The 25,088-nt window shown below is 38.6% G+C and overlaps 1 protein-coding gene across 2 annotated transcripts; it reads right to left on the bottom strand.

Moving 5' to 3' along the window:
• Positions 1 to 310: 310 nt before the first annotated feature.
• Positions 311 to 25,088, bottom strand: ZC3H7A (zinc finger CCCH-type containing 7A). 2 transcript variants are annotated; one of them, XM_070412966.1, is made up of 22 exons: positions 24,964 to 25,088; positions 23,915 to 23,954; positions 22,037 to 22,234; positions 20,257 to 20,415; positions 19,576 to 19,656; positions 19,445 to 19,483; positions 18,775 to 18,808; positions 18,023 to 18,306; positions 17,007 to 17,211; positions 15,037 to 15,101; positions 14,002 to 14,188; positions 13,082 to 13,243; positions 12,234 to 12,430; positions 11,859 to 11,959; positions 11,253 to 11,434; positions 10,756 to 10,832; positions 9,672 to 9,805; positions 9,156 to 9,261; positions 5,933 to 6,041; positions 4,270 to 4,403; positions 2,245 to 2,408; positions 311 to 1,222 (listed from the first exon to the last, which is right to left on the bottom strand). In XM_070412966.1, the coding sequence occupies exons 1-22, from the start codon at positions 25,029 to 25,031 to the stop codon at positions 1,033 to 1,035; spliced, it is 2,916 nt and encodes a 971-aa protein (XP_070269067.1). In that variant the 5' UTR covers positions 25,032 to 25,088; the 3' UTR covers positions 311 to 1,032. The 2 variants fall into 2 exon arrangements, with proteins under 2 accessions (XP_070269067.1, XP_070269069.1); XM_070412968.1 differs by having other exon boundaries at positions 19,445 to 19,480.

The following is a 25,088-nucleotide window of genomic DNA, read 5'->3' as shown; positions in this document are numbered from 1 at the left end:
CAGATCCCCGTCTTCAAAGTTTGTCAGCCATTCTCCCTAACGCCCCATCCCAACAAGGACTCTGCACTGGCAATGTCCTCATGAGTAGCTGCCCCAAACCCAGATGATGACTTTTCTCCCTAGCTGGCTGAGTTCCAGCCTCTGAAACAGGTTAGTCTGAGAGAGGACAGCTTAGCCCTTTCTTTGTCTTTGTCAGTCCATGTCTTCAGTGATCTTTCAACAATCAAACCTCTATTGAGGGCATTATGCTAGACACTTGTCTCACAACAATTCTTTGTGGGGAAAGTATCACACCAAAAACTAAAGGACATCTACATATAAAATCTTTATTACAGGCAATATTGGTCCATACACTACACAATACCGACAGTACAAGTTTAATCTTTCAAAATCATCATTTAAACAGCAAAAGACCAAGAAATAAAATTTGAGTCAGCTGATTATTTTTCAAAATATTCTCAATGCACATTTTTATCCTCGGTTCCCTTATATAGTGAAACATTCAAATAGAGAAAAATACCCCATTTAACGTATACTAGTGTTAAATGGTTATTTGGCTTAAAATCTGAGTTAAGAAAATCCTTTTTAGCAACCTACATACAGATAAGTAGCAAACTTTATTAAAAGAAATTCATTCTGCTTAAAATGTGTAAAGAATTTCATCCATCATGTGTTCTGATTCTAGTACAAGTATTTAATCTCTCACCATCATGGTTCTTATCTGAAGGACCATCTCAAGGAATTGTCCTAGACATAACCCTATCCTCTTCCTCAACACACTTCATCCAAAAATCTGTTCAACAGAGGGCAACCGGGAAGCAGTCACTTCGCCATTTGATGCCAATGGTGCTGTGAGAGCATGGCCAAACCTGTTAAACAGCCCTTTTCCTACCTACTGTGGTTGCTGCTCAGGAGGGAGGATAGACGCCAATACAAGCAGAAAATCTGCAGCTCCTCTGCTACGTTCCTTAGAACACTTTCAATTTTTCTGGTCAATGCTCTGATTAGGTAACATACATAAAAGCCAGCATATTAGTTTAAATCTTTAAACAAAAAACTATATTTTCCAAAGTCATTATCATTTGGGGCAATTAAGTGATCTTTCCTTGCTTTGTTGAGCTTCATCTTTAGGGCATCTCTTCTTTCTTCCCATTCATGAAGTTCAGCATTTCCATGTGCAAATTTACAGCTGCTCCCTTCTGTGCAGGTACCATTCATATACCTGTCAGGACAAATCAGCTTTGTAAGTGTCCACAAGGTGTTTATGAAAATCTTAAAATGTACACTTTCCTAGCTTTATGATTTGCATAAAACTTTTAGTTCAAAATCTTAAGCCTAGAAAAATGGATATTTTACAGCCTTGACACCCATAAAAGAGAAATTAATACTTGAAACTATTTAAATGTATTTAATGAATATTATTTTATTGCTGCAATTCAAACATTTTCTTAAATAAATGTATCTTTATATAAATTGATTAAATGAACTTTTCCTGATTTTTATAATCTGGTTAAAACAAAGAACTCATTAAAAAAAATAAGATGAAAAACACTGTTTAAATGGGAGTAGGGGGGGGCTATAATCCTTCCTGATGCAGGGTAAGGAAATCAGAAGTGACGCTGAGTAAAAACTGCCTTAGATAATTTTAAGTATCACATGGATCTAAATTTGGAAATTAAATATCAATAGTGTTTTAACAAAATGAGAAGCAATTCAAAATTATCTCGTTTGCCATTGAAAAATTTTCTGCATAAACACAGGAGTGACACATTCTCCTTTGACCCCAGTAAGTTTCAGATTTACACTTGAAATATTTAAAGGTAGTTTCAAAATTGATGAACATCTACAAGAAAAGCTGTGGTAAAGGGTTAGACAATCACGGCTGGGAACTCAAAAATGGTCTGGGGATAATGGGAGGAAAATAAAGGGGACACCTATAATACTCTCAACATTAAAGAAAAAAAGTGCTTTTAACAGCAACTGTAAAAAAAAAAAAAAATTGGGCAAACTCAAATGAACACACTAATCTTAAGATATTTCAAACTGCTATCAGCAGACTAGTAAACCTTTTCCTGTAACCATAGAAGAGTAAAGAAATGTTCAAAGAGCAACTAAAGCTTTGGGTCCAAATCTAAGCCACCAATATTAGAGGACTTATCACCCAGATATTCTGTCTACTAACATAATGACCATCAAAAATATTCGAGACCAGCAGTTTTCATGTGAGAAATTGAAGAAACCTACCTATCACAAATACTAAAATATCCTGTTGGAAAGCGATGCTGCCAGCAGTACTGGTCGTCTTCGGTGTGGAAAACCTTCTCTTTGTGCTTCTCTGAGGAGATGTGGCCTTGCCACTGCTTCTCACTGTTACAGTTCTTCCCACACATCCAGCAGTGAAAGTCCACCTAAAGAGCACAAAGGCATGCATCCCATCAGCAGGTATTGTCTGTGTGTCCCTCACACACTGTCCAGGCACCAGGAAGACTAGAAACCACCCAAACTAATGGGGAGCCCATCTAGTGGAAGAGCCAGGCAAGAACATAAAACGCAAAGTAAGAAACAGGACCAAGGAAAGGATGCCCACGCTGCGAAGCGTGCCCTAACACAGGCAGCAGAGCTCGGGGGCAATGGCTTCAGCCAGGTGTCCAGGAAGTCTCCAGCAAGGAGATGACAGGAGCTAGTTTGCAAACAAGGATGTCTGTTGGGAGGACAAGGGGCCAGGTTCAAACAAGGATTCTGGGAAGGAGTAACACCACAGGAAAAATGGGAAAGCTCAAGACTCGCCAGCTGTAGAGAGACAGCAGCAACTGCGTTCAGTGTGCATGAACAGAAGCCCTTACTGTGGGCCAGGATTTGTGCCTGCTGGGAAGACACTGCCCCTGGGGCACACACCTACAGAGAAGGCACTTGGCTGGGGGGAGGGGTGCAAGCTTTAAGTGTCTGAGTAGCATTTCCCAAATGCCCTGCGTAAGAATCATTGCAACACTGGATAAGAATAGACTCTGGACACTTCCATGAGATTCTGACTCGATATGTCTGGGATACAGATGAGAATTTGTCTTATTAAACACCACAGGTAGATCTCATGCCCCAGCAAGTGTGGTGGCCCTGCTCTGGAAACCCAAGGAGGACTTAAGAAAAGGTGGCATGGGAATCAGAGCTAAGCCTTGGCAGAGAGGGCAGATTCACAGGCTGTAACATGAGCAGAGGCGCAGGGCAAGGCCAGACCACGATGTGACCTGGATCAGACTGAATCAATATGGAGAGGAGCCAAAAAACAAAACAAGTAGCACAATAACGCATGCACCTACGTCAATTTAAAAAGTACGCCAGGCAGAACTATAGATTCGGAATAAATATGTCAAAGATATGTACGCATGGCCTGGAAAAATACACACCGGATCTGGGCCCTCTGGGAAGAGGGACAAATGGGGTTCCAACTTTATCTGTAACATTTTATTTATTTTACAGAAGCAAATACAATAAACTGTTAATATCAGTTCATTTAGAATGGTGGACTCAAAATAATCATTATATTATCCTCCTCGGTTTTCTGAAAATTTTAAGACAACTATAGCAGTAAAAGACAACAGGTGACTTAATGTTTCTATAGAATCCTAGAAGCAGAGGCCAAACTGCAGGAAGGTAAGGATGGAATGGGGAGGAGGGGAGGGACCTACATTTCCTGAGCACCTTCTGTGGCTTAGCACTGAGATGAGTGTACAGACTCATTATACTTTACTTCTCCATCATCACAGCCCCACTCGGAGATGGTTAATAATCTGCCTAGACTGCCCTGACGGGTTTGGCTCAGTGGATGGAGCGTCAGCCTGTGGACTGAAGGGTCCCGGGTTCGATTCTGGTCAGGGGTATGTGCCTTGGTTGTGGGCACATCCCCAGTGGGGAGTGTGCAGGAGGCAGCTGATTGATGTTTCTCTCTCATTGATGTTTCTAATTCTCTGTCCCTCTCCCTTCCTCTCTGTAAAAAATCAATAAAATATGTATTTTTAAAAAAATAATAATCTGCCTAGGCTAGTAAGAAAGGAACTTAGACTTGAAATTATCTGGTTCCAAAGTCAGAAAAAGGATCAAGGAGGGGATTTTAGAATGAAGAGACTCAAGCTCAGATAGCAGCAGGCCACTGGAGAGAGCGAAGAGGAAGGTACCAGAAAAGGGCAGGGAGTGAGTGATGCGGGCAGGTTTTAGAGAAGGTGGGAGAAAAAGAAAGATTCATTCTACGGTTTAGAAACAACCAACAGTACTTACAGTGACTTCAGCATAATCTGTCGGCATGTGAATTTGTTTTCCATTTTCCTTGTTGGACTGGCTGGCTACATCATCACTTTTTTCATTTTTTTGACTCTTTAGCCAGAGTTCATAAAACTGCTCCATATCTTGTACTAAAGAAAAATAAATCACATTCAGCAACAAAGATCTAAACATACCATTTAAATAAACGCAAGATCATGCACGCTTTTTGTATCAGTCGGCATACATTTTCAAAGGAAAAGCGAGAGGCCGAATGGAGACTGATTATATTAGACAGGGAGAGACGGTCTACGTCCAAGCAGCAGGTGAACTATCATGGGCAAGAATCAAATTCAGCACTGTTAGCCCGCAAACATTAGTTTTCAAGATTAATGAACTCCTCCCTACATTTGCAAGACACTTTGGTTGGGGTGTTTACAATTCAGAAACCATTATAAGGGCATCACTGAAAACAAAACAAAAAGCTTCTGCACAGCTTCATGTTGCCCACATTAAACACTTGTTATCACTGCCATAACCACACAAGCGACTTACTCGGCTTGGGGGAGCCTGGAGCTGAGAGCTCCTCACTGCTTACTGAGAAAGAGGAGAACATACTACTATTGGGACCGAGATTCTGACTCTGACGGGAGTCCATCAGTTAAGCCACAGTCCCCAAGGACCGACATGCTGGGGGTGCAATTTACAACACAACCGTGACCAGGTCCTGGGAAGTGGCTGCAAGCTGCTCCCTATGTACAAACAGGTGCATCATTGTCAAGTGCTAAGACCAGGTTTCTCAACCCCAGCACTGTGACATTAGGGGATGGATAACACTGCTGTTGGGGGCTTTCCTGTATGCACTGTAGGATGTTTAACAACATCCCTGGACTCCACCTACTAGATGTAACACATTCCCAAAAGTCATGACAATAAAAATGTTCCAGATACTGCCAATGTTCCCAGAGGGGAGAAGGGTGTGTGCGCCCAATTTATCCCCAAGTGCTGTTATGTCCCGACTCTAAGCAAGACAATGAGGAGGAGTTCCATCCACATAAGCCACTGAATTTTGACATGGTTGAAACATGGTAGGTGACAGGCTTAAATCCAATTAATTCTTGTAATCCAGAGATTGCAGATCTTAAGCAGTCCGTAACTTTCCATTGGTTAAGATTACTAACAATGATCCTTGCAACAAAACATTTTCTGGTCTAAAGTGAAAAGTTGTCTGAAGCTCCTTTCAAAAACTCCCACAGTAAACTAGAAGGGTGACCAAGATACACGTTCTCTCCTTGCCTTTGAATCTGGGCCTGTTCTACCACTAAGGCCTCCTTGGAGAAACCTCCAGTTCTAATCTGCTTGATTCAGGGAGTGACTATTCACAGCAGGAGATGATCTGATTTAAGCAGTTGTGGAAGGATTGAACTCCCCAGACCATTACTCAGGAATACATCTACCACACTGAAGGATGCAAACCTAGGTCTCTGTATCCAAATCTGACCTAAGCACAGATCAGATGTCAGATTCCGCTCCACTGATAAAACGGTACAATTGTCTCAGATGCAAACTGCTTTCTGCTTTCTGCTTTCACGACAAGCTGGCATATTTCCAGAGAGGAAAGAAACTTTCAGGCGAGCTAGATTTCATGGATATCAAGGCCACAATTAAAACATCAACTTACTCCCATTTTCCTTCATATAAGTCCACACTTCTCGTTCCTCAGGACTATGAGCAAAAGAGCAGTTTCCAACATATTGACACTTTTTCCCAGAAGCAATATGATTGCACAGCTGTATTAAAAAAATATGAATATAAAACATAATATACTTAGTAAAACTGCCTAATTTTTACATTTAAGCAAAATAAGCATTTTTAATACATGCTAATGCTGAGTAATACAATTTTAAAATAAAACTGATTTGACTCTACTCAAAGTGACTGTAAGCCCAAAGTACATGAGATGATATTAAGCTTTCCATTTCAAACATTTTCAAAAGAAAGAAAATATGAAACTGGAATGTGGAACATTTTCTTACAAGAAAATGTTTACAAATTCACTTATTTAGAGTGTCTGCTTTCAACACGGTGGAACATTTTTATCTCTGAAGGCAGATCTCTGGCCCCTCAGTCTGACAGCTCCTACTCTCCCCTACCTACGACCCAGGATGCCTCCTTTCCAGCACTTGGAAAGCAGTTAAGAAAGTGTAGACTACTCCAAACGTACTAAACAGTGTCAAAAAAAATTTTTTTTGGACATTTAGTTTCCTAATAACCAACACTGACAGTGAACCTTGGCCATCATTCACTAGGTATGCATTTTCTGAAGATGATTATTGCACTAACCAGGCCATCCAGTTACATAGCATTCAAACAATATCTCTTTTTACAAAGTAAATACAATGATATTGGTGGGGAAATAAAGGGATCAGCAGAATGCAGACTTCCTAAGAACCTTGACTATGAAGAACTAAGAAAACCTCCATCGGCCCTGGCCAGAATCTCACTTGGTTAAAGTGTTGTCCCAATACACCAAGGTTGCGGGTTCAAGCCCCAGTCAGGGCACATATGAGAATCAACCAATGAATGCATAAATAAATGAAACATCAATATTCCTTCCTTTCTCTATTTCTCTTTCTCCCCCTTCCTCTCTATCTAAATCAAACAATAAATAAGAATTTAAAAAGAAAAAAGAGCTCTGGCCAGTTTTGCTCAGTGGATAGAGCATCAGCCTGCAGATTAAAGGGTCCCGGGTTCGATTCCAGTCAAGGGCACGTGCCCAGGGAGCGGGCTCAATCCCCAGTGGGGGCGTGCAGGAGGCAGCCTATCAATGATTCCCTCTCATCACTGATGTATCTCTCTCCCCCCCTCTCCCTTCCTCTCTGAAATCAATAAAAATATATTAAAAAAGAAAACCTCCATCACCGAGAGCTCATTCTTAAATATCAAGAATAAACTCTGCACTGGCCGGGTGGCTCGATTGTTTGGAGTGTCATCCAATACACCAAAAGATGGTGTGTTTGATTCCAAGTCCGGGCACATACCGAGGTTGCGGGTTCGATCCCCAGTTGGGGCTCATACAGGAGTTCATACTGACAATGTTTCTCTCTCACATCAATGTTTCCCTCTCTCTCAAAAAACCAATAAAAACATATCCTCAGGTGAGGATTTTTTTTTTAAAGCAACCTATTAAAAAAAAAAATACACTTGTCTTTATAGAACATAAATCCTAGCACAACTGTTAGCTTATCTTAGTTTATTTATTTGTATTTCAATAGGAGCTGGCCTTATATATTAGCTTATATAATATTAGATGCTTAGCATCAGTTTTTGCTAAAAATCTAAAGCAGTGCCCTGAACACTGTTCATTTTTTCCCCTTGGACCAAGATCAGTGACCCCCTCCTCTTAGGATCTTCTGTATTCAGTAGTCAGTAAAACATTCTGTGACTGACTTTATTGTATTCTTTTCCCAATCAAACAGTAAGTACTTAGGCATTACTAGGGAAGCATTTACCATAGTCTTTAAAGCTCAAATAAGCAGCAGGGAGAAGAGAAGACAAAGGAGAGGGCTGGCCACTTTGCTGGGTTTTTACATAATACCATCTCATGTAATCTTCCCTGTAATACAATTATTCCCATTTACAGATGAGTTGACTGAGGCTAACTTGACCAGAGCCCTTGTGGCAGACTCTGAAGCCCATTCTTTCCACCTTAGGACACTGCCTACATACATCTACACAGAGTATTATTTCCTCTCTTGCAAAAAGGGTCCCTAAGCAATACCTATTATGGAAGAAAAAGAAAAGGAAATAAGCTACTGTAACATCATACAGCAGTATACCACCTCCGAGATTTCAGAATAACCAGTCGTCCTAGGCAGCTGCCTCACGAACTAGAACTGTTCTCGGGTAAGTCTGTTTTAACAAAATATTTAAGGATTTTACCCATAATCTCCACCATCTTTTAAAGCCCAAGATATCAATGGTTCCAATCAGCCTTCTTCCCCTCCTACATAACCCATGGATTAAATCACCCAATCTATGAGTCTGAAACCACTGTTGATCAAACACACCACTTCTTCCAAGACTGACCTTGTAACCAGTATAAGTTTTACAAACTGCAAGGTACTCTGGGTGATGGGAAATTAATGTCTCTTCCTCAACTCTTTCTGACTAGTCAGAAAAGGAGGCTTCCTTTACCCAGGGCACTGTCCATTAACTCACTGCTGACATCCCTCCAGACTCTCTCCACAGCACTCCTATGAAGAGAACAGTCCAGAGCCATCTCACAGAAGACCGTGTAAGGCAACAGAGGACACAGAGGTGAAACATGCCACCTCATGAATGAAGCACTATCCTGACTCTAAGTTGGTCTGGCATTTTCATTCTAAGGGTTTTTGAGGAACAAGGTCCTCTAACATTGAACATGTTTCCTTTGGGTTATTTTTAGAAGGTCCTGTCAAGTGGGGTATCTTTTAGTTAGTATCCACTGCTTCAGTGAAAGAAATAGGCATGATTAAAAAATAGCTCATCCACAGCATTCATAATAACACAGAAAGCCTTGGGTTTGATAGCAAAGCTGAGGAATCAAATTTAAATGAAATTCTCTTCCATTCCCTCCCAAAAGTAATTCATCTGACAAGTTAAATCATGCCCAGAAGTCTCTCTTCCTTGATTCTCTATTTACTTTTTCCAAGTAACTCCTAAAATTCCAATCCATCTGAAAACTGTCCCAGAATCATACAATTAAATACTCAAGGGAAGGAAAAAAAGAGAGGACCATTTAAATTTCATTATTTATGATGAGCATTATTTAAAGGGAGCCAATTTTGATCTGAACTACTACTACTTTCTAATAATTTGAAATGCCTAATTTAAAAAAAGTGGCTTAAAAATTACGTATGTACATCAAACTGTAAAGGCATTTGTTTCTTTGTGGGGAGAGGACGGATGTTCATCCACTTCTTACGTTCAACAGACATCACTCTCATCGCACGACGATCTTTGGTCCACCTAAGAAAAATGGAGTTCAGAAAAAACAAAGACACACTGGCAAAAGGCATCATATAAAGGGACAGGTACGCAGTTTGTACCTAAAGGACCAGAGAATTTTTTTCTCAACCCTTCTAAAAGAAATGCCTTATGATGCTGTCATTTCTTTTCCTGTTGATATTTGTAAATACACATTCCCTACAAATCCTAAAGAATGAACTGATAAAATATAAGAAAAGTACTATTGAATTTTGTTGAATTCTTATCTACTAAAGCCTAAAAAATCTCTTTCCTTGTGCTTTGTAATTACTCCTAAATTATCTACTTTGCTCTCCCCTCTTCAAAGTCTTAATCTTTTCTCACACATGATTTTACACCTATGAAACAGATCATTATGAAATAGGTATTGTTTCCACACACACGCTACTTACGAATGCCTTGCTTTTGCACTACAATATTTTCTGTTTTTATCTGGTTCAATGACTTGACCATTTCTCAGACACTGAGCACACACAAATTTTATCTTCATATTAAGAAATCCAGGCATTATTTGATTGCCAGGTACCTTAAACAATTAAAAGATCAGTTTTAATTTTAACAGAAAACCAGTTTTCTGAAAATAGCGAATCGCCATGCTTTTTTTTTTTTTCACAATAGCATACAATATAGGATATCTCTTTTTGCCTGTTCGATGATTTGACCATTATATATGATGTGATAACTAAATCTCCAATTCTCTACCCATATGCAAGAGAATATGACAAAAAGCAGATTAAAGATGTCAAACCTCAATTTATAAAAATAGGCTTTGGAATTGATGACTGGAAGTTTTGGGGGGGGGAGAGGGAATAGATGTGCTAGATGGAAAATAAAACTATATCCACCTCCTTTACATAATACAAAATATAACTTTTGTAACTTAATATTCCTTAGTTTCAGTATGATTACATATCTATACATTATATACTTATACCAACTAATATTAATTATGAAGTCTTAAAATTATTCTTTTGGATAATAGTAGAATCCCCAAAGCCCAAGATCTCAATTGTTCTGTCAATTAGGTTGAATAAGAAAATTGTGTCCTATATACTTGGCAGATATTATGGGATGCCTAATTTTTTATGATGACCAACTTTTTAAAATTCAGAATTTTTTTTCACATTAAGAATTCCTCGCCCGGCCAGCATGGCTCAGTGGTTGAGCATCAACCTATGAACCAGGAGATCACAGTTCAATTCCTGATCAAGGCACATGCCTGGGTTGCAGGCTCGATTCCCAGTGTGGGGCAACTGATCAATGATTCTCTCTTATCATTGATGTTCCTATCTCTCTTTCCCTTTCACTTTCTCTCTGAAATCAATAAAAATATATATATATATAAAAAGAAGTCCTCAACTCAATAGACATTAAGAAAGTAATGGACTGCAATATGAACTGCCTCTGCTAACAACTAACATCCATTAGACCATTCCAGAAAGAACCCAAATGCAAAAAGTACACAAGATAAAATACCTGAGCTCCAGGCATATTTGCTTCCAAATTTTGCCAATATCTTTTAGATTCTTGAGCAATAGCATCATGTGAGATACCTGGGGAATGTACAAGCCTTCCTTTAGGTTCTCTATGTATTAACAGCCCACCAATCAGGTCACAGTCAGACTCAGTTCCCTAATTATCCCCAGCCAGTGTAATCTATCACTAAGGAGGAATGAACATCACATGACTCTTGTTCAAAATGGAATATTTACAAATAGAGCTCTTGGTGCTTTCCCAGGAATCTTCCTCACAAAACCATACTACATGCATGAATTTGTGCCAGTAATTAACTACATAAGAACATACTAAAAATAAGCCACTCTGAAAATGAAAAGTAACTGCATAGTTTAAAAGCTCAGAGCAAAATCATCGGGGTTGCCACATCAGAGTGAGAGAGAAGAGGCTCTGAGACTGTTTTCATCAAGTCTAGACTGCTCTTGAGACATGTCTCAATCACACACACAGACACCTACCTGTTTCACTCTGCAATATCCAGACTTTCAATTCTACAAGACTGTGAGCATAAAAGCACTCATCTTCCCTTAAACAGCCATATCGAACCTCATGTCGACATAAATCAAGCTGACACTGACCATGAAAAGAACGTATTTTAGAATATTTTACTGTTGTCTCTCGCAAAATGTGGACAAGGCACCTAAGATGAAAAGGGAGTGACATGTTAATATCATCTGCCATAAATTTTAAAATATATATATAGAAAATGTCAAGTTTAGACTAGAAATACATTTTAAATCTTTATCAGAAAAAATAAATTGCTGTGTACAATTGTTGGATTAATTGGGGGGGGGGGGGGGGATAATTATAGGTTAAGTCATAGAATACCTAAATCCATGTCATGAGCAGCTAAAAGTCAGTAAGGCTTTTCTGTACTAAATAATTTAGTAATTCATTTAAAAACTCCCAGCAAAATTTACTAACAGACATTTAAAAAGAGTCATTATCATTCAAAACAACAAAAGAAAAGGGAGGAAAGCCTGAACGGATACTAGTCTGGTTTTATTTGGAGCAAAGAAAAGAATCTATTTTGTCACAATAAAAATTAGAAACTAGCAACATACTTATTGTCTTGAAACTCATGCTTTGTAACCGGGTGAGAACAAGAAGTAGAATTGTCTTTATTTCTTTTACTGATCATTCTAGGCTTATGATCAAAACATTTCTGGAACAGACAGAGAAGACAAATTATCACAAAAACATAATACAAATTATAACTTCTTACCCTGAATATTTCTTAGATTCAATATTATTACATATTTATACATTATATACTTATACCAACTAATACTCGCTATAATCTTTTGGGTAATAATAGAAGCTACCATTGCCAAGTGAATGCTTTAGCAGCACCTGCACTAAGTACTTTATACTTCTGAGCTCGCAAGTCAGAAACTATCACCAATTTTACAGCAGAAAATAAGGTTTGGAGACAGCACCTCACAAAGGAATATAAATTCCCCTAGATGCTCTTGCAGAAGTTTGAATACAGTAAGGTGGACCTTTCCGTTGCCACCAAAGAAAGCCTCTCTACTGAATGCCCCTTTCCGCTCCAGCGTCCAGACATCTATCTCTTCTTGGCAATAAGCAAATGTGCAGTGGCCTGAATATCTACATTCCTCCTCAGCAGCAACATCTAGAAAGACAGAGAATTAAGACATTTATAATGTGGACCACTGGTTTTTCAAAACCAATGAATACTAAATACATTTAGGGCATCATTTGAATTTTTATAACATTCATGGAGAGTTTCAAACAATGATACCCATGTTACTATCCAGAAATGGTATTAACTCTTAATAAAACAAAAACCCAGTACCACAAATAGAAATTTTTTTTTTCCAGACAGGGAAAAAAAGCCTTGATATGCTCATGTACCTTACCTAAATTTTAAAAATCATTTAGAAACATTCAAAGGTTGTTCAGATGAAGTGGCTTAACAAAATAAAAATACTAAGTCCTTTCTAAAGCAGCTTAAAGAACAATATGTTTTCTTTCAAAGCCTTAGTTCAGTGTTCTGATTCTGTTTAGACCAAGTCACAGAACTTAAAGTTTGAGACAGTTTCTGTTTAAAACCTGTTCAAAAGTCCTGTTTCCATGAACAGCTACAAAATGTACACCACGAAAGAAGTTTAAAACCAAAGTAAAAATAATATAAAATATACTAACGTCTCAATCCAAGGAACTTGCCCTTAACTCTTAACATTTTTAGTAACAGCAATCCTGGGACCCTTACAATAAATGCAGCATGTCATTTGTCACACTAAGTAATTATAATACTACATACCTTTACATATATAATAAGGTCCTTCATAATTTGTTTTTGTTGGTCTGGGGCGTATTTTTTTCCATGATTTATCTTCAACATTCTTTATCCTACCAATTAAAATATCTTTCTTACATTTATGGTCTGAATCAGCAAGGTAAGTGAAATCCATTAACTTAGGGCCTGAAAAAAGATGTAAAAAAGACTGTTCATATGCACAAAAGTGTCATTTCATTTTACAGGCACATTTATAAGCAGATGTGAGCAGATTCACTGATTACTAAATTCCTACAAAAATCCCATTTTCATAACACCAAAATGAAAACAAGCCACTGAAGTAACTTTTTACTTTTATGGTGTTTGGTGAACAACACATAGTTCTTTTCAATACCAGTCATCCCAACATATATTCATATTTAGGATAGGAATTCTGATGGCTCATAAAGAACAATATTAAACATAAATCTAAGGAAAAATGAATTGGGGAATAGAGTATGTTTCAACTGAGAATAAATTGTTTTAAATCACTTAATTTAGGGATGAAGATAAGAAATAAACCAAGATAAAGTACTTTAATTTCCATAAACATTATACCATTTACTGGTCTTATAAAAATTTTTTGTTCTTGCTCCATTTGAAAATGACCAAGTTCTTAAGCATATACTTAGAACATAAATAATTTCATAAAAATCTCAATAAGCTTTCAAAATCAGGTAAATATTCTATTGCATATGATTCTATAAAGAAAATTACACCAAATCAGAGAAGAGACTTTAAATTAGACTCCAAAGGCCCCAAATCAATAACTGTGGCTTCTTTAGAAAGGATTCAAACAGGGGCTGAAAAGTCCAACAGCTGATGTTTGCTACATGTATTTACAAATTCCTGAGCACTCTCGAGTTACTAGTTCAGTACTGTCTGCTGCTTCGGTTGGTCCTGACCTGATTTTACAAAACAGATCTGACAGGCTTGTCTCAGTTCATGGGTTCCTTCAAGGGGATGCCTTGGGGTCACTGATGAAGGTGGTTTTGTAATTGTACTTCCAAAGGAGTTTCCAAAGTCATTTCTAGGGTGACTTGAAATTCCCAGGAAACTCTCAGAAGCAAACAAACTTCCTGGTCCATTCATCTGCAAGAATGAAAAAAACAAAAAACAAAAAACAGCCAACAAATATTGATTGCACTATCATTAAAGCAGGAAACAAATTCTTCTGAAAAATAAAGAGATTCTTCACAGACTAAAGTCTGTATTGTTCTGTCCCTTAAGAGGTTTTATTTTAAAAGGCTTCTTTGTACATTTTCCTCTCTTTGGGTCTTACACCCCTCCCCCACTTTTTCTGACCCTTCATGAGTTGTTAAATGTAAGAGGTAATTGTTCTGTTTCATAGCAAGCACATCTTACATGCCCTGATCTTATACAGTTGACCTTGAACAACATGGGGATGAAGGGGCTGACCCCCACACAGTCAGAAATCCGCATATAACTTCTGACTCCACAAAGATTTCAATTGTCCAGCAGTGTCCTCAGGAGATTGGTTCCAGGAACCCTGAGGATACCAAAATCTGAGGATGTTCAAGCGCCTGATATAAAATGGCCAGATCAATGCACAGAGTCAGCCTTCCACATCCACTGACTCCCAACCTCAGATCAAAAACAGTACAGGTATTTATTAAAAAAACTCACAGTTCGAACCCGTGTGGTTCAAGGGTCAACTGTATTTCCCTGTTTTGTTCACTCTGTGCTAAAGCCCCTTACACGGTCTGCAATAGCGGTTAATTCGCTATGACAGATCCATCTTAAACACAGAGCATTTATTACTGGATGTTCTAAAAGAGTCTTATTCCAACACTATTTCCCACAGCACACACAAAATTTTAGGGAGACTGTCTCGTCCATTCAAATAGCTCAGTCACTTAAGTAAAAGACCTTTTTTTCAATTTAACTGATGTATTTACAAAAGAGGAAGTGGCACTTACAAGTAAAAGGGAAGAATTACTGTTGTTAAGCGATGTTCCCTCTCTAGAAGTTGAGGTGGGCAGATCTAAAATAATAAAAAAACTTCAACAGACCTTTTCATTCTAATCAAGTAATAAGAACATCAGGACTTAGTAACTGACTATGGCTTCCCACGTTATTGTCCATACCAATTCCTAGGAGCTTTCTTGCTCAAGATTGACACTCAAAGAGGGCTATGGAGTTCTTCCTTTCCTCTAGAAACCAAGGATATAAAAAAAACCTTAGGTAAAAATAATTTAAATACAAAGCTATTTTCAGAGATAGAAACTAAGGCAGAGCCTACCAAGTGAGACTTAAAAAAACAACCTAAAAGCCCTGGACTGTTGTGGCTCAGTTGGCTGGAGCAACATCCTGGACCTGGGAAGGTTGCAGGTTTGATCACAGGTCAGTCTGGCACATACGAGAGACAGCCAATTGATGTTTCTTTCTTTCTCTCTTTCTCTCTCTCTCTCTCTCTCTCCTCTCTTCCCCCCATTCCTCTCTCTAGAATCAATTTAAAAAAGACTAAGAGCCCGGCCGGCCGGCGTGGCTCAGTGGTTGAGCATCAACCTATGAACCAGGAGATCACGTTTCGATTCCCATCAGGACACATGCCCAAGTTGTGGGCTCAATCCCCTGTGTGGAGCATGCAGGAGGCAGCCAAACAATGATTCTCTCTTATTCTTGACTAGAGGCCCAGTGCACAAAAATTCATGTACTTGGGGGGTCCCTCAGCTCGGCCTTTACCCTCTCACAGTCCGGGAGCCCTCGGGGAATGTCCAACTGCGGCTTCGGCCTGCTCCCCTGTGGCTGCTTCTGTGGAAGACGTGGCACCGGGACCGGGACAGCACTGCTGCCTCTCCTGCTGCCTCTGTGGAAGGGGGGTGCTGGGACCAGGCCCATGCTGCCCCCTCTGCAGAACGGGGGGCGCCGGGACCGCCATGGCTGGCCTGGCAGCTCAGGTTCACTGGCCCCGCCCCCTGCCCACTGGTCGTTCTGGCAGGTGGTTCCGGAAGGTCTTTCCACAGTCTGGTCTAATTAGCATATTAACTCTTTACTATATAAGATGTTTCTATCTCTCTCTCCCTCTCACTTCCTCTCTGAAATCAATAAAAATATATAATAAAAAAAGACTAAGAAAATAATTCATATTCAATGGGAAAAGTGCCTCTACTTTTAAAAATATGAAGCAAGAACTCACTATAACATTAAGAAAATTAGTGAGGTTCAATTATTTTCTTTTTCTTAATCTACCACTCAATTATTTTCTCCCTGCCATTTGTCTTCCACAAATTTTAGTTTCTTCCATTGTCAATCTTTAAATCAATTATTTTGATTTTTCTTTAACCACACATCAATACCTCAGAAATATGATGATTTATATTAGTACTATTGTTGAAAGTATTTATTAACCCTGGGATTACAGAAACAGAAGTCCGACCAAACACTGAACAATCCCTGTAAAACTAAGGCATAGTTTACTGAGCTGAGTGGGTGCAGCCTGAAATAGATCTAATTGTTATTATTCTGAACATTCATCTTAAATTAGTTTTAAATATGTATTTGCCTAGTTCAGAATTTAAAAGGACAGCCTGTCTTTAAGACCTTTCGGGATACACCTTTCTTGGAGAAAATGTTGAAAGTCATTTCACCTCCTAAAAACAATAGACACCAGCTTAATAAACTATCTTATAAAAAACCCAGTGCCACATACATTCCTGTTCTCCTTTGCTTCTTGATCTCCCGAATGGCACATTTAAGTCAAGGTGAATTTAAAATTGAAGGTTTTATTTTTATATTTTCAGCTACAATGAAAATAATTCAAGTACAACTACCAAGGGTTAAATAATTGCCAAACACACACAAAAATAAAAATAAATAACTGCCAAATATAAATTGTCATTTTTAGAAAATGAACCACAATTGTTTACACAAGTGGCTCGATTCTTACCTCGTTTGGATTCACTCATTGAAAATGAATTTAAAGAAGAACAGAAATCTTCGAAGAATGAGGTCAAAGGTGGATACATCTCTGAGAAGGAAGGTGGAGGGGCATACCTCGCACCAATGGGCAAGGTGCTCAACAGAGACGCTGAAAAGGGTATGCTAGGGGTGACACTGGCCGTCGGAAGGGGTCCTCTGACTAAAGCTGATGGCTGAAAAAAACACAAAAGATCTGATGACAATCCATGGATCTCAGTTCCAAGTTAGCTGAGCTGCTTTTAACATTAGCATATATAAAAACAAATCATTACACGGGGTGATAAATTACATAAAGTTGAAATCAAAATCAAAACTCAGTAGAAGAATCTAACCTACAGAGCTTATTTTTTTTCTGTTTTAAAAAAAAGAACTGAAGAATGAGAAGTCCTCATCCATAAAACTTATTTTGCTTTAAATATCAAATGCCTATTCTTTTTTTTTTTTTTTTTTTTTTTTTTTTTTTTTTTTCGCTTAAAGTATTACAAAGGGTATTACATAAGTGTCCTTTTTTCCCCCCCCGCCCTTGACAAACCCCTACCCTCCCTTACCCCCCAGTGTCTTATGTCCATTAGTTATGCTTATATGCATGCATACAAGTCCTTCGGTTGAACTCTTACTCCCCTCCCTCCTGCCCCCCAACTCTCTCTGACAAATGCCTATTCTTTGTTCAAATGTTAAATTTACCCTTTTCATAGATAGGATTCCAACAGGAGTTGAAGAAAAATTCGCTAATTACTAGAGAGTATGTATCTTTTTTATTTCAAAATTTACCAAATTAGCCACTTATCACCAAAGAAAGACAAAAATAATTTACAAGATAAGAAACCCAAAGTTCAGCAGATAGGCAATTCTGAAAATATCTAACAGGTGATTTTGCCATTTTTTATTGATTATTTTTTTTCTTTTTTTAGTTTCTTATATTGCCTTTTCTTTTTTTAATTAAGCCTGCCTTAATTTTTTAGAAGAAGTGACACTGAACGTTACCATAACAGTTTCATTAGTTTCAGGGGCGGAATCAAGGAGGTCATCTATTTCCTCTCCAAGGACCATGTCTCCATCATCGACATAAGCTTCTGGCATCGTGAAGGGGATCTTTCCTCCATTTGCCAAAACTGTTGATGGCAGAGAGCTCTCTTCCACTTGCAGTGGCAAAGCAGATGTTAAGGGCATAACGGAAACTGAGGCCAGCTCACTTCCAACGTGGTGAGAAAAACCGGATGCAGGTACAGAAACAATAGGAAGTGTTTCTTGCTTTGGAGTTAATAAATCTGTTAACATAGATAGAAATGTACTCACTCATTTTCAGTGTATGTACATAATACTACTGTTAATAAACAATAAGAGAATATAAAGAGCAATGATAAAAACAAATAAATACGTAGATACAATAGTAAAAGCAATTCAAGTAAGAGTAAACGTAATTCTAAAAATAATTTGTTTCTCCCAGGCATAGATATATTCATTTGAGGAAATATTTCCTTCTTTCTCAAAATGCCTGGGCCCCTTATGGGCAGAGCTGTTAAGACAGTGATAAGGCCTTAGTGGGCATTCAATGACTGCTTAGTGATACCAGCATTATCAATCACATGCAGGCTCAGACAGGAGCACGAAAGTGGTTTTCAAAATTATTCTTGCTTTCATACTAACAACCATATAGAAATCTCATTTGACAACTATAATACATACAATGTCTAAAATGGGCACTTTTCAGATTAAGATGACATGGAAACACATACCTGGCTCGATATCTTCAACAGAACAGTTCAAAGCCTAGAAATTAAACCAAATAATGAATCACAGTATTTTCAGGATTCTAAACTATAAAGCAATCTGTAAAACTCACTGTAAGACACTCCCAATCACTATCCAAGAAATGAATGGAACATGTAAATCATTGTAGGGAGTGGTGTCAAACAGTGCTGGTCAGCCAGCAGCACCACCTGTCTGTTCTGTGGACCAGTATTTCTGACAGGTTCAGGAGCTGCCAGTTCCAGAGCTACGAGCCTGGCCACCACTCACACTCCCAACTCCAAGTGGCCACTAGCAAACTAACAGCTCCCAGAAGACTTACCTATGAAAGAACAACTTGTTAACTGTGTTTATCCCAAAGACTCCCAAAATTATTTATTTGGCCTACACCACTTTTTCTAACAAAACCTAACATCTCTGAGTACCCTGAAAGTGTTCCATCAGACTTCAGGAGATGCTGGGTAAGAGTGAAAGGTTCTACTCAAGGTGCCTGTTTTCTTTTCACATGACAGGAACCTCAGGCCAACAATGTGTCTGAGAAATGAAAAGGTCTCAAAAATAGACACAAACTAAACATATTAAAAGCAAAACTGCTAACATGCCTATCTTTTCTTCTTCATTTTCATATTATGATTTTTATAGAAGTAATAGCTTTACCTTGGTAGCCCTGTCCCCAGGAACTGATTTTAATGACTGCTGAAAGAAAACAAAGACGAGAACTTAAAAACAGAATTGACTCCAGGTTACAAAACAAAACGAGAACACCTGATGGAGAGAACTCGGCTTACCTCAGTTCTAACATATGCTTTTCTTATTTTAAATCCCAATTTCTGAGCTAGTTCTTGAGCTAGTTTTATTACATGTTCATCCTGAAACAAGTGAGAATATATAATGAATGGAAAGTTATATTTTACTACCTGTGAAGATTAGGCAAAACTTTTGCCTATCTTTATATATAAAAGCCTAAGCGACTGTTGCAAACGTTTTACAACCAAACTACTGGAACAACCGGAACGACCGGTCAACTAGTCGCTATGATGCGCACTGACCACCAGGGGGAAGATGCTCAATGCAGGAGCTACCCCCTGGTGGAGAGTGCGCTCCCACAGCCAACCTCCCGCAGCCAGCCAACCTCCCATGGTCCCTCTCCCCCAGGCCACTGGCCAACCTACTGCAGTCCCAATCTAGACTGGGCAAGACAGCACTGAATGGCCCAGATCACAACCAGGCCAAGGGACCCCACCCATGCATGAATTCGTGCACCAGGCCTCTAGTATAACTTACAAACTTATATAACTGTAACTTATAACTTATATTCTGTCAAAACATTTACTTTATCAGTAATTAGTCCCAACTGAAGCAGGCTGATGGCTGGTTGGAAAATGTAACTCTTTAGATGCCATATATCCACAAGCAATTAATAAAATGGTCATGATGTAAACAAATGAACAAAAATACAAATCCCATACCTGAGGCACCGCTAAGGAGCACTTGGCTACTGCGTCATAAGCCTCTTTGTATCTTCCCAAATTACTTAGAGCCTTAGATTTCCGATACAGAGCTTTGCAGTTACTGGCATTTAAACTGAGGACTTTATCACAGTCTTCTATAATTTTATCAAGGAAACCCTGGTGTATAAGACCAAATATAGTTAGCAATCAAACAATCTTGCACTGATGTCTTCCTGTAAATAAATGCAAACACATTAAGACCCCAGGCTATTCCCCTCCTTTTAAACTCCAGGTTAGCAGTATTATTTTTCTTCTTAAAATTATTTTCAGCATGAGATTTCAAATACATAAAAGTAGAAAGAATATCATAAACACCCATTACCCAGCACCCAGATCAGACAAAGGTTAACATCTGGCCATAAAGGCCACAGATCTTCAAGAAAGAAAACTTTCTAGACATGATGCCTGCAGGTGTCACTCTCCTGTCCTATTCTCCTCCCATCCGTAGTTTCCCCTTGGTGGACCTCATTAAAATGTCAAATGAAAATGTAAGACCAGGGGTCCTCAAACTGCTAGACCAGGGGTCCTCAAACTTTTTAAACAGGGGGCCAGTTCACTGTCCCTCAGACCGTTGGAGGGCCGGACTATAGTTTAAAAAAAAACTATGAACAAATTCCTATGCACACTGCACATATCTTATTTTGAAGTAAAAAAACAAAACGGGAATACAATATTTGTATTTGCATGTGGCCCGTGGGCAGTAGTTTGAGGACTCCTGTGCTAGACGATGAGAAAGGAACACATTAGAGAAAACAAAATAAATAGCAACGAATGTTCGTTAACAAAGAACTAGGTGACAACATGGGTACCTTTCTTATTTTCACGGGTAAGTTTTACTGAATGTCCATAGTGAAAATTATAGGCACATCAAAATATTGCTTTCTAAGAAAGTTTATTAATTCTTTTGAAGGCTAACTACCTTTAGGGCTAAAAAATCTAAGAGGACTGAATCTTGACTAAGAAGTGAATTGTTAACACAAGTACCTGACAGACACACTTATCTCTGAACACTTGTATCTTATCTCCCTGGGCTGATTTTATTTTTATTTTTTGAAGGTGACACTCCACCCAAAGCCATACTCAAATGGGAGTCTCCATAGATCAGTAACTAAGACACAAATTACTTTTAAAAATCCCTAAACATTTGCCCATAACTGATCTTTCAACATTTCAGGCAACTCTAAAAGCAGTTAATAACATCTTTACTTAAAACTGAAATTAGAGCCTGGCCTATGTGGTTCAATGGTTGAGCATTGACCTATGAACCAGGAGGTCACGATGTGATTCCCAGTCAGGGCACATGCCCCGGTTGTGGGCTTGATTTCCAGTCGAGGGCATGCAGGATCCAGCCGATCAATGATTCTCTCTCATTAATGTTTCTCTCCCTCTCCCTTCCTCTCTGAAATCAATAAAAATATATTTCCAAAAGAAACACTAAAATTAGCCCTCGCCAATTTGGCTCAGTGGATAGAGCATCGGCCTGCAGATAGAAAAGGTCCCAGGTTCAATTCCAGTCAAGGGCACATACCTCAGTTGCAGGAGGCAACCAATCGATGTGTTTCTCTCACATCAATATTTCTCTCTGTCTTTCCCTCTCTCTTCCACTCTCTCTAAAAATCAATGGAAAAAATATGCTCAGGTGAGGATTAAAAAAACAAAACAAACAAAAAACACCTAAAATTAGATATTGACTTATTAATGTACGATGTTGAAACTCTGTTTTAAAACCGCAACTCACCATATTAGAATAGCAAGCAATACGATTTATATGTAGTTTTTCAATGATTTCTTTAGGTATTAAAATTTCTTCAGACTTTGCATAATCAGCTATATTCAAAGCTTCCGTGTACTGGCTCATTGAGCTGTTCCAATCACCTTCCCGATAAACATCATTTCCTTCATTAAAAAGATTTCTCACAAGAGCACGTAAATACACCTAAAAAAAGAAAGTTACCACTTGAAACCATTTAAGGAACAAGTTGGGTACAAGTAAATTTTAATTTTTGTATCTAAAACTTCAGAGGAAATAATTTGACAGAGCAAGAAGTACTGTTGTAAGAAATTACAAAATCCAGACCACTGCCTCAGTGTGGGTTTCATCTGGCTTGCTTTTTCAGGAGAAAAATTCAGTGTTTAATTATTAAGAAAAATGCAGCAAAAGCACCCAGTAAATATTTGTCCACATTTCCAACTCTGGGCCTGGGATACATTCCTACAGGTGGACACTCTAAGTCACACAGAATGAGATGTTTAAGGCTTCTTACCAGTATTTCTAAACTGCCTTCCAAAGGCAGTAACAACAGATACTGTTGGTGGTTTCCTTTATAGCATCCCACCAACACTGAGTAGCATGTAGGCACTTGTGCATCTAAAAATCTCTACTAATTTCTAGTGAAAGTGGTTCCTTTTTATTTGTGTGTCTTTGACTAGCAGTGAGGTTGAACTTTTCCACTTTTTGTGGACCATTTGTATTTCTGCTTTTATAACCTGTTTGCTCAGGCCACTTACTTAGAAGGAGATGGATGTTAAACCTTTTTCTTATTATGTAAAAATGCACATCCTTTTGGTATGTAGAAAAGTTTTTAAGATTCCTCTGTGTTTTCTATCACAGCTTTAATATTTCAGAAGTCCTTTCTTATCACAAGATCAAATAAATATTCAAGTCTCTGTCTCATTTTGTGAATTCAGGTCTAAGTAGTAAAGAAAACTGGACAGATCAAGCTTTGACAATTGAGGTGCCTTCTGACATGCCACTTAACCTCTTTTGGACCCCAATTCCAATTTAAATGTAAGGATTGTAAACTGAATTATAAAGTAAATGGATTATTCCATTTATTTGCAGCCATCATACTTCATGATTCTACATCTGTTTGGAGGGAGGAAAGGAAGAGGGCAGAAGTCACTGAAATAAAGGAGAGGAGGGGACAGGCAAAGACAAAGAAGTGACAATTAGAAGCACCAAATCCCTCAGAGACACAAAACCACAGGTGAACTAACAGTCTGTAGAGACAAGAACCTGTAGAACTATCTCGTCACTGACATGCCTTACAAAGGTCAGAGACTGACCGGGCTTTCTAATTAATAGATTCACCCCTGGCTCTTCTTATTACTCAGTCACCCTTGACCACTATTAGAACTTCTCTTCTCCTAAATAAAAGCAGAAGATTTTCTGCTCTCTCCTCTCAACATATTCTGTCCCACTTATTTCCGATGAAATGAGAAGTAGGCTAGAACTAATTTTTTAGGGGCTCAAAAGATATATTAATTCAATACTATCCTAATAGAGCAAAGAAAATATAGGAAACTGTCCAAGTATGTAAAAAAACAAATGTCCGATATATGAGGGTCAATATATCTTTTCTGTAAATGCCCAGATACTAATATTTTAGGCTTTGTGGGCCAGACAGTCTCTGTCCCAACTACCATATTTTGTGAAAGCAGCCATAGATAATACATGAACAAATGAGTGTGGCTGTGTTTCAATAAAACTTTATTTATAAAAACAAACAATGGGCCAGATTTGGTCAACAAGGCCATAGTCTGCCAACCCTTGCTACATATTTACAGTTCACAGGCTACTGAAGAGTTTTTCAGTCGACCTTCCCAGAGTCATTACCTCATATTGTTCCTGTGTGCCTGGATACGACAGTGGTGACCTAAGAAGAAGAAACAAATTAATTGTAATTATCAGGCTCTTATCAGGATTTGTTCATCCAGAAGGCATCTTAAATATGAAGGTCTACGAGCTTGCTGCTGGTTCAAAGCATGTTTTAAAGACCTACTTCTCCTTATTCACATATAACTGTAGTCGTGATTTAAGAAATCTAAAATTATTCCTTTGTCTTTTCTTGACTAAGTACATTTTCTTCTCAAACCTACTGCTATAGAAAGAAGGCCTAATGTTTCACATGCCAGAAACGTTTTAAAAATAGTACAAAACCACTAATACCACTGGATCCAATTTACTGGAGTGTGAAGAGAAGACTGTCAGCTTCCTGGGACGCACAGAGGGACCTCTTCCTGGACACATCCGCCCAGGCCCCATCTGTCCCCTCACTGGCATGCCTTACAACCATCAGTCACAGACTGAGCTTCTCAACAGAAACGTTTGATCACAAAAGCCCTGTGTTGACAGATGTTCACTTTCACTCATCAGAATTGTTCTCATGAGATTAGGTTAAAATTCCTCAGTCTAACATTCTCAGGGAAACTAAAGGATTTCGGCCCTAACAACCAGTGCCAGTAAGATCCAGGTCAGCCCAGCCAGCGTGGCTCAGTGGTTGAGTATCGACCTATGAATCAGGTCACAATTTGCTTCCTGGTTGGGGCATATGCCTGGGTTGTGGGCTCGATCCCCAGTGTGGGGCATGCAGGAGGCAGCCAATCAATGATTCACTCTCATCTTTGATCTTTCTGTCTCTCTCTCCCTCTCCTTTCCTCTCTGAAATAAATTTTTAAAAATATATTTTTTAAAAAATCCAGGTCAGAACACAAAGAAATCAAATGTAAAAGAGCAAAAATTACTTCTGGAACAAAACACCTAATTTCTAATCCAAATAAATGGGACTTACGATATATAACTAAGGGGTTTTTAATCTCTGTGAAATGTACAGCCATATAAAAGTTAGCAGGGGTTGAGGACACAGGTATGAATTAAGCTCTTACTGTATGAACTGTAGTCCTTCCTTAATGCTCTGCTGCCTTTTTCTTCTCTCCTCGGACACACTGGACATGTTACCCCGCACATCCACTTTCTAAGTGAGCAATCTGGAAAGAACGAACACACAAAA

The sequence above is a fragment of the Myotis yumanensis genome, unplaced genomic scaffold (genome assembly GCF_028538775.1).
Source record: "Myotis yumanensis isolate MYYU_CA2020_CCGP unplaced genomic scaffold, mMyoYum1.0.hap1 SCAF_4, whole genome shotgun sequence".
In the NCBI taxonomy this organism is placed as follows: domain Eukaryota; kingdom Metazoa; phylum Chordata; class Mammalia; order Chiroptera; family Vespertilionidae; genus Myotis; species Myotis yumanensis.
The sequence above is the reverse complement of the archived record's forward strand: the minus strand, read 5'-3'. Positions and strand labels throughout refer to the sequence as shown.

Bases quoted from the DNA above. Each gene is read 5' to 3' on its own strand.
- ZC3H7A (XM_070412966.1), bottom strand. From the start codon at position 25,031: ATGTCCAGTGTGTCCGAGGAGAGAAGAAAAAGGCAGCAGAGCATTAAG. The intron at 17,212-18,022 runs GTAACGTTCAGT...TGTTTTTTTCAG, and splicing joins AAACTAATGAAACTGTTATG to CCATCAGCTTTAGTCAGAGG. The intron at 6,042-9,155 runs GTACATACGTAA...TTTTTAATACAG, and splicing joins AAATGCCTTTACAGTTTGAT to CTGTGCAATCATATTGCTTC.